This window comes from Nicotiana tabacum, chromosome 22, assembly GCF_000715075.1.
Source record: "Nicotiana tabacum cultivar K326 chromosome 22, ASM71507v2, whole genome shotgun sequence".
Taxonomy (NCBI): domain Eukaryota; kingdom Viridiplantae; phylum Streptophyta; class Magnoliopsida; order Solanales; family Solanaceae; genus Nicotiana; species Nicotiana tabacum.
The window spans coordinates 193,214,639-193,225,993 of NC_134101.1; the positions used below are offsets into that span (position 1 = coordinate 193,214,639).

At 35.6% G+C, this 11,355-nt stretch overlaps 1 protein-coding gene across 3 annotated transcripts; it reads left to right on the forward strand.

Moving 5' to 3' along the window:
- The first annotated feature begins 2,613 nt into the window (after window positions 1-2,613).
- On the forward strand, window positions 2,614-11,045 carry LOC107792477 (ABC transporter G family member 22). Of its 3 annotated transcripts, XM_016614693.2 has the most exons (11): window positions 2,614-2,716; window positions 3,396-3,778; window positions 6,829-6,899; window positions 7,501-7,733; window positions 8,231-8,386; window positions 8,605-8,788; window positions 8,923-9,231; window positions 9,391-9,678; window positions 9,986-10,270; window positions 10,363-10,470; window positions 10,550-11,045. In XM_016614693.2, the coding sequence occupies exons 2-11, from the start codon at window positions 3,400-3,402 to the stop codon at window positions 10,769-10,771; spliced, it is 2,235 nt and encodes a 744-aa protein (XP_016470179.2). In that variant the 5' UTR covers window positions 2,614-2,716; window positions 3,396-3,399; the 3' UTR covers window positions 10,772-11,045. The 3 variants fall into 3 exon arrangements, with proteins under 3 accessions (XP_016470179.2, XP_075100835.1, XP_016470180.2); XM_075244734.1 differs by lacking the exons at window positions 2,614-2,716; window positions 3,396-3,778 and adding an exon at window positions 4,411-5,072; XM_016614694.2 differs by lacking the exons at window positions 2,614-2,716; window positions 3,396-3,778 and adding an exon at window positions 6,555-6,685.
- Window positions 11,046-11,355: the final 310 nt, after the last annotated feature.

An 11,355-nucleotide genomic window follows, 5' to 3' on the forward strand; every position in this document is an offset into this window, starting at 1 on the left:
CTGCCTAGTGACGACAATGGCCATAGAAGCATGGTTTAGGCGTCAAGTTTAGGACTTTTTCATGAGAGAGAATAGAGCGTTGTATAGGTTTTGGTTTCAAGGTTTTTCGATGTCGCTGAAGTTGTATTCGTTCGTATCTATTATTTTTTTTGAACCTCTTAGGGCTCGATCAGATACCATGTGAAAACCCTTGCTCGATATATCAATTTGTGTTATACATGTTGTATATATACAGAGCATACCCGAGGGTCCTAGAGCTCTACATACAATAACAAAACTTGCTCAAACTAGGAAGTGAGCTTCCAAAACTTAGTTGAACTCTACAAGCCAATTAATGTTATCCTTCTTCAGTTGAAAGGTAACGGTGAGAAAATCACATCTTATTAATTAGTTACCTATTTATTGTAAGATGGAAAATAAAAACCATAAAGAACAAATTCTAAGGATAAGATAGCTGAAGAAAGAATAAACTAAAACAATCGATTCCTGAGGAAAAAAAGTACTTAAGGCTGAATGATGGAAAAACTACTTAAGAAAACAAAACAAATTAAAATGAGCAAAATAATTCTAAAAAGTATTTAACTTTAAATAATTGGCTACGTACTGCAAGTAATAGCATACAATTGGCATATCAGAGTTGGGGGAAATTTTTCATGCAGGAACTTATTTAGGCGATAAATGACAAAAATAGTGACGATAATCATGATGAAACAAGAAAAGAAAATGAGGAACTTGCACTTCAATATATTCTTTTGAGAAGAATCATCTTTGATAGGCATGGCATAAACAAAAACGACCAAGTGATAATATTCACAAAAAATACCACAATACAATAAGAAATTGTGCACATGAATCGTGGCAATGCTCCAAAACTCTTGTGCCCTAGAAGCCAGGTAACATGAGAATGGAACAGTAGCCTTTGGGTTATGTATTGACAAGAACTTCACCCTCCAATCTTCAATTTCGATTCATTTTCCTCTGTCGCCTTCTACCGTTCGATTAAAAGGCGGCATTGTGCATACCCTAATAAGGTTAAATATCATCAATGCAAAAAGGCTACATAAATTGACCCAACAACAAAATCTAAGAAAAAATGTAACACCGTCAATTTTGAAAAATAGCAAGAGGGCGTTTGGATTGGCTTTTAAGCTGGTCAAATCAGCTTTTAAGCTATTTTTAGTTTTATTCAGTGGTTGACAATGTCAAAAAGTGCTAAAAATAAGTTAAAAACTGTTTAAAACAAGCCAATAAACTCGGCAATCCCAACTTACTGCTTTTTGGCTGAAAAGCTATTTCTGTTGAAAAGCTACTTTTTTTAAGCCAATCTAAACGGGCTCTAATAGCCGCTTGGCCAAGCTTCTTTTTGGCCAAAAGTGCTTTTTTTTTTTTGCCAAAAGCACGCCAAAAATTGAGGTGTTTGGCCAAGCTTTTGGAAGGAAAAAAGTGCTTTTGAGGAGAAGCAGAAGCAGTTTTGAATAAGCAAAAAAAAATAGTTTCTCTCCAAAAACACTTTTTTGAGAAGCACTTTTGAAAAAAATACTCTTATAAGCAGTTTTTTAAAGTTTGGTCAAACACTAATTGCTGCTCAGAAGTGCTTTTCAAACTAATTAGTCAAATACAAACTACTTCTCACCAAAAGTACTTTTGAGAAAAGAACTTTTGAAAAAAAACACTTCTCAAAATAAGCTAATTTTTGCAGTTTGGTCAAACGGGCTATAAGTTGGGTGTTCTACTCATGTCATAGTCTGTAACACCCTCGATAAGGATAAGTTCTCCCTATAAAAAAATGTTATCATGTTAGCGGTGAAAATGAAGAGATCCTAAAAGGATAGAGTATTTGCACAAATGGGATGAACACGTCTGAAAAAATGCACATAATAGGCCGTAGGTGCAACATTCACATAGTTCGTACGAATAATCGTAAAGCATAAACTAGTATAATAGAATTTATGCCCATCAATTTAACACTTGAGCTCCATCTATAGAAGCGAAAGCAAAGAAATGAGGAATTAAGAGCCTAAATCAGCAAGGTAGTAATCTAGATATTGATTCAATCAAATCCAATAATTTTTTCAAATAATGTATTTGCGTTAAGAAATTTATTAAATATGTACAAATTGAAATTAAAATTTAATTATTAACACTTAAAATTCTCGTTCTAAAATTCGGAATCCATAAAAATAAAATTTTAACTGTCTCTGGTTAAAGAGCTAGGACAAATTAAGTACCGAATTGTGAAGGCATGGATAGCAAATGTATCATGTACGTGCTAATTCAATGAGTTTGGTACGAAATGAGATGACGAATAGACTTCCAACTGATGATGATTTCTCAAGAGGAAGGAATACATATTCCAAAAAAAATGGGACAGCAAAATGTCCGGACACGTGTACGACAAGGATGATTTGGACTAGACAAACAAAATTGATGTTTGTTGTTCATGTCTATGAATATTTATCATATCTTTTGCATTTATGTCAAGTGTTTTTCACCGCTGCTGGAATTATTATGCAAAATGGGGGGATTAGTGATTTATCAATTGGGCAAGGGTATTTACGTAATCTCAACTCTCCCTCTCTTTATTGATGCTATAAAAGAAAAAAGATTGCACTTTGGCAATGTAAATCATTAAGAGTTAAAGAGAAGTGAAGCATTGAGTTCCATAGTTCTCTCCACTACTCTTCTTTCTGCTTAAGCCTTTTTTTAGTTGTACAAGGTATGAAAGTTTGCAACTGATCATCTTGTAGTGTTCTTCTTTTTCTAGTGATTTAGTTCCCTCCTTCTCTTATGTATGTTTTTGGTAGCAATCATTAAGATTTTTTTTTTTAGAACTCCCGCCCGTTAGAAACAGTCTCTGCCTTTAAGGTGATAAGCAATTGTCAATTTCTAAATAATCTCCCACTTCTCCTCTCCCCTCCCCCAAGAATGACAAATTAAAGAAACTAGTCAGCAAGACCTACGAAATACATGTTTCGCTTCATATATTAATTAGTGTATTTACTTCAAATTTTGAACATTTAAAAGGAATGATAGCCTATATATATTTTTCTTTCTAGAATTGTTTCTTTTCCTTCTTTTTTTCTTTTCTTGTAGTCTTTTGATCATTAATAGAATATTTTGAACTAACTTGGAGAATTTAGTAACACAGAGTGAGAAAAACATAACCGAAAGATAGTAATCTTAGAGCAAAAAGGTATGCTATAGAGGAAAAACTAGTTAGAAAACTTAACTAGATGCATTGTAATTGATAAAATGGGCGCCTTAATTTACATTTATTAATATCTTTTCTATTATATTTTCAATAATTTACTTTTTATACCTTCACAGTATATAAGTTAAATCCATTTATATTATTATTAATGTCTGCATTTGCATATCTGCATGTACATATAAAGGAACATGATGGATAAACCGAGTACCACAAGTTTACTTCGTACAAAGTCTGATCAACTGGTAGAAGCGATTTCGGCAGCAATGGGTGGAACGAAGTCGTCCCCGATCAGCGAGGCAGTGGGAGGGCCGGAGACGCTGTCGAGGAAGTCAAGCAGGCGGCTAGCTACGGCATCACCGGGGCGGAGCAGCAGCAGCATAGGGAAAAACACTCACATTAGAAAGTCAAGAAGTGCTCAATTGAAGTTTGATTTAGATGAAGTTAGCAGTGGCGCCGCCTTAAGCCGCGCCTCTAGTGCCAGCTTGGGCTTATCTTTCTCCTTCACCGGCTTCACCGTGCCACCGGATGAGATCGCCGATTTGAAGCCCTTTAGTGATGATGATATTCGTAAGTATATATCTATCTTTTTCTTCTTTTACTGATTTCTTGCACGAGTCCTATTAGTTATAGTTCGACTCGAACTTCTGTCGTATCAAACTTAAGAAAATATGCAATTTATTGTTTGCGTTATTTTCAGCATATGAGAACTGATTTCCAGTTTAAACTACTTAGTTAGCTCATAAAAAGTAATAATGTTTCTTAATTAAATTAACATCACCAAAGTTCCTTAACGTGATACTTAATTTTCTTTCACCTAGCTAAGGTTGTTATCTTTCTTTCTTTCATTTTTTCTCTTACTTTTTCCTCCTTAAGATAATAACAGAAGCAGAAACAAATTTCCTTCGATAGCATGAAAAATAATATTAAAACTTACATAATAAATAATCATTTTTTAGTTCTTTTTCCAAAAAGAAAGGAAAGGTTTATAAGTTTGCCAACGTTTCTCGTTCTCATCTTTAATTGTGGCCCTTCTTTGTGCACCACAAAAGCTCATAATTCCAAATGACATGAGTGCCCTTAGAGAGAATTAGATTTCTGGTTAGAATAATCCTTAACCCTACATATATTAGGGTATTTGCGTCAATTCGTATCCTCTCAACGGCCATATTTAATCACTTCTCTTTATTTTCCTTCCTCTCGAGGGCATGTTAAAGATGATAAAAGCTGTTACTATAAGTAGTAGCACTCCACTAGCAATAGGGAAACGATAACAAATTTAATACCGTTAAAGGCTTAAATAATTGACAAATGATTGGTTCAAGCAATAGAATGTCCATAAGATTAACAGGAGAAAGAAGTTCAAACGTTTGTTTGTTTGTTTTATTTAAGCCAAAAAATCTTCGCCTTAGCCATAAGAGCCTCGGATTTAAGGCAAAAAGGACTTTTTTCGTTTGCATGAGTCAATGGAAAGTTAGAAACTGCCAGACTGTCTTTTTAAAGTCCCTAAAGTGAGAAACTGGTGAAAAGTGGACCCCTTCTTTTTGTTGTGGTCGTTTGGACGCAAAAACAAACCCAAAAAGAAAAAAAGAAAAAAAGCTAAACTAGCAGGGTTTTACCGGCTAGTTTTACTATACCAGCCATCTATTTCGTATTTCGTATTTTGTATTTCATATCTCTTGCATTGCTGTTATTTTATTATGTATTTTTATGGTACTAATATATCGGCTCCTATTACCTTTTTGAGCTGAGGGTCTCCTGGAAACAGTCTCTCTATCCTTCGGGGTAGGGGTAAGGTATGCGTACATATTATCCTCCCCAGACCCCACTTGTGGGATTATACTGGGTCGTTGTTGTTGTTAAGGTAAACACAAGTGTTGAAACTTGAAAAAAACCCTCCTTTCTTTTCTTTTTTCTTTTGTCACCCCTCTTATTTTGTGCTTTTCCTTATTTTTTAATATGAACGTCCTAATGAAAAGTTTCTTTTACTTTCTTTTGCAAATCAAAACTTTACGGATTTTAGAGACAAAAATGATCCTGAACTGAAGAATATATGTAATCAGCACACTTGGTATATAACTATTTCAACAGATATGACAACAATAATTGTTTCTTAATTCTAAGAAAAAACTATTACTCCCTCCGTTTCAATTTATGTGAACTCATTTGACTGAGCACGAAGTTTAAGAAAAGATAGAAGACTTTTGATCTTATGGTGTAAAATGAAACACATATATTTTGTGTGGCTATAAATCATTCTGTAAAGGTAAATTGTTTCCAAATAAGGAAAGGAGTCATTCTTTTTGGCACGGACGAAAAAAGAAATAGGTTCACATAAATTGAAACGGATGGAGTATATTATAACAATGTTGTTATATGTAATTGTTTCAGGAACTTGCATCATTTCTTCATTGTCATTTAAATTTTATTAGATGGTGTCACAAAAGTCAAAAATTACAAAAGTTTAAAGTTAAAAAATAAGAAAGGAAAACAGTGAGACTTATTAATTATGAAAGAAGTTTGGCCAGATTCCCACTCATATCTATAATGGAAATCCATAAAATTGTCACTCTCCACAACTGTCAATATAGAGCCACATGTATGGCCATTGTTTGTTCAAATTGTAGAACGTAAACAAAGTGGACCTGTTATGGGATTTCGTTTTAAGTCTTATCATGGTGCCCACTTTGTCTGTACAATACTTTGATAGAGGTTGAGTGGGATATATAGCACTCAGTGAAGCAAAACCCAAGGCAATTAATATTCTCATAAAAAAGAAAACTATAATTCAACAATAAAAAGGAATCACGTATCAAAATGCTTAATATCATGGACTGACAAATACACCCTAAACCTTAGCAATTTATAAATTCTTTGGAAAACCTATTTGCATTTTAGGTCCCATAATGGTTACGAAATTGTGACGAAGTAACTTATCTGCAACATTTGTTCCTCTCTTAAATCTTGACAAAGAGCAATACCAACTCCATAATACACCACATTTCACTTGCTTTTACTTAAAATACTCGTCCCATGCCCTTAGTGTCACCCCATCCTTTGCTTATATAACTTCGAATATTAATAGCACCTATAGCACCTCTGTGTATGCATGCTCGTCTTCAGTTTTCGTATCAATCTAGTTTGATGTACAGTTGAAATGCACCATTGTTATTGTAAACTATATCCTTAGAATTAAGAACGAAAATCAAAAGATAAATTAGAATAATAATCCAGGAGAAACAAAGTGTGCTTAAGAAGCAGAGATTACTTTGAATCTAGACTGGAAAAAAAAGGAAGAATAAAAAGGGTATTTTGCTATTACAAGTTAATGTGAGTAGTAAAGCGGTAAGCAAGAGGGGTTGCTATGATGGTAAACAACCTCCACTTCCAACCAAGAGGTTGTGAGTTCGAGTCTCCCCAAGAGCAAGGTGGGAAATTCTTGGAGGGAAGCATGCAACCTCGTTGTTGTTATTTAATGTGAGTAGTAGTAAATCTTGGTCTCGAGTTGTGAAAAGATGACCAAAGCGATTAATATGCTTGTCTTTGGTAGGAAGTAAATATGTGAGAAATCATCTAGCCTGGACTTCATGATCGCAAGTTATATATGTACTTTTTTGCAGCTGAAGATATTGAAGCTGGCACAAGAAAGATGAAGATTCAAGCAGAACCTACCTTGCCGATATACCTCAAGGTGAACCTAAGCTCAAAATGCAGGCAGTCAAAAAAACTCAAAAAAGCTTTCTGAATTTTTGTTTTATCTAGCAAAGCATGTATAACGGTGTGTCAAACCCCCATCTTCATTTCCCTGAATGCATACGGATTGATCGGATACTATGTATTTGGACAGGCAAGGATGGAGGTTTATGTTGAGATCAACGCGACCCTTTGAACATGGAAAATATTTGATGTCAGGTTCAGTCTTGTACAGAATCTCATTTCATGTGGTATTTTTGTACAAGACTTCCCCTTTTAGGAGTAACAAACAACAACACTATAGAAGCTTAAAAGTGTTCACAAAATGCACGTAAACACAGAAACTAGTTTACAGAACCAGCACCTGGGATCGAGTTGACCTAACCTAGCACTCAGTTGCTGAGGATTCACAAATATTCGACGGCGTCAGCTTTAGTAGGAAGAAAAATAGAAGAAAATCCTGACCATAAAAGATGTAGACTAGAAGCATACTCTGTACATCTTTTTTGGAAGTTAAATTGAGCTGCATAAACCTATTCTCAAGTTAAAAAGATGGATCTCAGATTATTCCTTTTTTATTCCTTTCACAAACTCTGCAGTTTACTGAGGTATGCTACAAGGTGGTTATTAAAGGAGTAACATCAACAAGAGAGAAGGAAATTTTGACCGGAATCAGTGGTTCTGTTGATCCAGGAGAAGTTTTGGCCATGATGGGGCCGTCTGGAAGTGGAAAGACTACACTCCTCAGCCTGCTTGGAGGAAGAATAAAAGAGCCAACAGGAGGCTCAATCACCTACAATGAACAACCATACTCAAAGCTTCTAAAGAGCAGGTAACACTCCAGAATTCACCAAGTGGTATACAGTAGAAAATCTTGAGAACACAATACCAATGCCATATTTTTTCATGATAATTCCAATCTCATATTATAACAAAGGCTCATGTAGTATAACAGAAGCTAATAATTTTTAATAAAAAGCATTATGGGATGCTACTGCTGGAAATTATAATGCACCTCATGTTTAAATTAGTTGCCAGAGTAATTTGAAAAAGATTAGTTGCCAGAGTAGAAGCACAGGAACGAGTTCCGAAAGAGATTTTGATCATCCCATCTGTGGTTTAAGAAGCAAAAACAAGAGCTGTACTAACAAATATGCACAGGAAACACACTTTAAACGGACTGGCATCTAAGTTCGAGCTAAATGAATTTGATTGCATCATAGATTAAAGTCAGATATCAAAGTATCGGTCTATGCAAATAAAAACATAAGCAGAGTTCAAGGAAAAAAACCTTACACAGAATCTAACATGGATGTGAAACTTTGGCAGGATAGGATTCGTGACTCAAGATGACATACTATTTCCTCACTTGACAGTGAGAGAAACACTAACATATGCAGCTCGCCTACGACTGCCAAAGACTTTGACAAAGGAGGAGAAAGAAAAAAGAGCCATAGATGTGATATACGAGTTGGGACTAGAGAGGTAATCGTTTCTCTACTTGACAAGTTCTCTAATTTCATGACATGCAGGGAATCATTAAGCCTGAGGTTATTACTAAGGCCACTTTCAGTCATCTAACAAATGAATAGATGGTCATACTTTAATAAAGCGCGTATTTAACAACAAATAACCTTAGATTGATAAACAACAAGATGCACAATTTCTTTACTGAAAGCTAATGAGGAATGTGATGTTTACAGATGCCAAGATACCATGATTGGTGGCTCCTTTGTTCGTGGAGTTTCAGGGGGAGAAAGAAAGCGTGTTTGTATCGGAAATGAGATCATAATTAATCCATCCCTACTATTCCTTGATGAACCCACATCGGGTTTGGACTCTACAACAGCATTAAGGATGGTTGAGATATTACACGATATAGCTGAGGTAACATTTCTCTCTGTTTTATCCAAGACCATCTAACTTCATCATAGAGGGAGTATATGTTTTCCTGTTAAAAGGTATCCAAGCTAATCCTTTTGAGGCACTTTGCACCTAATTTTGTCTCAATCCTGTGACAGACTGGAAAGACAGTGATCACAACAATCCATCAACCATCCAGCAGACTTTTCCACAAGTTTGATAAGTTGATTCTTCTTGGCAAAGGGAGCTTACTTTATTTTGGGAAGGCATCTGAAGCAATGGTCTATTTTTCAGCTATAGGCTGTTCGCCTCTGATTTCAATGAATCCAGCAGAGTTCCTGTTAGACCTTGCAAATGGAAACCTTAATGACGTTTCTGTTCCATCAGAGTTGGAGGACAGAGTGCAGATCGGGAATTCAGATAGAGAAACAGGAAACGGAAAGCCAACACCAATAGTTGTGCATGAGGTGAGTAAAATCTGCATTTCTTACTCAAAAAACTTAAAAAGACCTCAAGCAATCACTTGGCATGAATTTAATGTTTTTTATTTCCCTTCTTTTTTTGTTTGTATGAATCCTGCTTTTCATATGTCTATAATTTATTAATTTCTCATTTTCCCTGAACAGTATCTTGTGGAAGCCTACGAAACACAAGTGGCTGAGAGTGAAAAAAAGAAACTTATGGCCCCCATGATGATAGATGAAGAGTTGAAGTCTAAAGTCTTTTCTATAAATAGAGAGTGGGGAGCAAGCTGGTGTGAACAATACTCCATATTATTTCGGAGAGGACTTAAAGAACGGCGGTATGATTATTTTAGCTGGTTGAGAATCACTCAAGTAATTGCAACTGCACTTATCTTGGGTATGCTCTGGTGGCAGTCTGGTGGTGATAGTCCTAAACAAATGCGAGAACAGGTATGAGGCTCTACTCTTGTATGCACAAGATGATCAAAGGATTTGACATTAGGTTCCTAAATGAAAGCTAATATCTAAGACTACAGAGATTGTATCATTCATCCCATGTCAAAAACTAATAGGAGAGAATAGGATTATCCAAGAACCTCAATTAGAAACTCTATTCGCATCTATGCCAAGACACACTTATATGAATAGAGAATCTCATGTTGAATCAAAATAGAAGTCCTAAAGAAGCAAACGGAAGCATTTACGAAACCTTTCTAATAACTAGGAGCATAATAATGAAATGTGAAATTCATTGCAGTCGGGGTTGCTGTTCTTCATTGCTGTGTTCTGGGGGTTTTTTCCAGTTTTCACAGCAATCTTCACATTTCCACAAGAAAGGGCAATGCTGAACAAGGAACGATCTGCTGACATGTACAGATTAAGCGCATATTTTTTGGCTAGAACCACCAGTGATATTCCACTGGATCTTATACTGCCAGTGCTCTTCCTTTTAGTGGTATATTTCATGGCAGGATTGAAACATGAAGCTGATGCCTTCTTCCTAACTGTGCTTACAACTTTCCTCTGCATTGTAGCAGCTCAGGTACTCCATTTTTTACTTCTTTTTTTTTCATGTATAAACTGACCGTTTCCCTACCTTGGTAATTTGAATAATCCTTACGTCATTGTTGGCAGGGATTAGGACTAGCAATAGGGGCTACACTAATGGATTTAAAGAAGGCAACCACTTTGGCCTCTGTTACTGTAATGACCTTTATGTTAGCTGGTGGATATTTTGTAAAGGTAAGGATGCACTATCCTCTCACATCGAAATGATTTACCTTAGAAGCTGTAGTTCTGATATAGGGTTTGAATTCTGCAGAAAGTACCAGTATTTATATCATGGTTGCGGTACCTATCCTATAACTATCAGACGTACAAACTCCTTCTAAAGGTTCAATATAAGGAGAAAAATGACTGGGTGGACGGAATTAAAGTAGGAAGCGGTGTAAAGGAAGTATGTATACTACTAGCTATGGTTTTTGGCTACCGGCTCCTAGCATACATCTCTTTGCGGAGAATGAAGCTTCACTCAGGTGCTTAGATGATGCAAATGATGGTTCATTTCAAACTAAAGAACTAGTCTATGCAGCTTCCACTGATTATAGAGGTACCTGATTCTGATATAAGTTGCAGCACAAGGAAAGAAGATTTGGCTGCAGTGCCTGATTAAGTTTTAATTTTTCGTTTTTCTGTTTACCTCTACGCATAGTTGTAAATTTTTAAATCTACGAGAAACTAGAAACAGAAATGAACTGTATGTAGAATATTCCCACAGATGCTGAGATGGAGATCATATTCATGTTACTCCTTTAAAATTTTGGTTCCATTGTACCTTTCATGTTTGCAGCAGTTTCCAAAGTAAAAACTGAGACACAAAAGTTCACTTTTAAAAAGCCAAAGATTACCTTTGCATGTCTGTGCATGTCAAACCTGAATTAGTTGCACATTCAGAAGGCCCCAGAGCTCAGGAACATGTACTATGGGAAAAATCAATGGTGATGATTAAAAAAAGAAAAAACTACAGTGGGTATAAAGCCCAAAAAGAAGTCTAACTAGAAAAAGACTCCCTCTATTACTTTGAGAAAAAATTACTTGGAGATTTGGTAGGGCTGAGAAATTAATAGC

Excerpts from the sequence above, each read along its gene's own strand:
- LOC107792477 (XM_016614693.2), top strand. The coding sequence starts at position 3,400 with ATGATGGATAAACCGAGTACCACAAGTTTACTTCGTACAAAGTCTGAT. Across the intron at positions 3,779-6,828 it reads CTTTAGTGATGATGATATTC|CTGAAGATATTGAAGCTGGC; the intron begins GTAAGTATATAT and ends ACTTTTTTGCAG. Across the intron at positions 8,387-8,604 it reads TACGAGTTGGGACTAGAGAG|ATGCCAAGATACCATGATTG; the intron begins GTAATCGTTTCT and ends TGATGTTTACAG.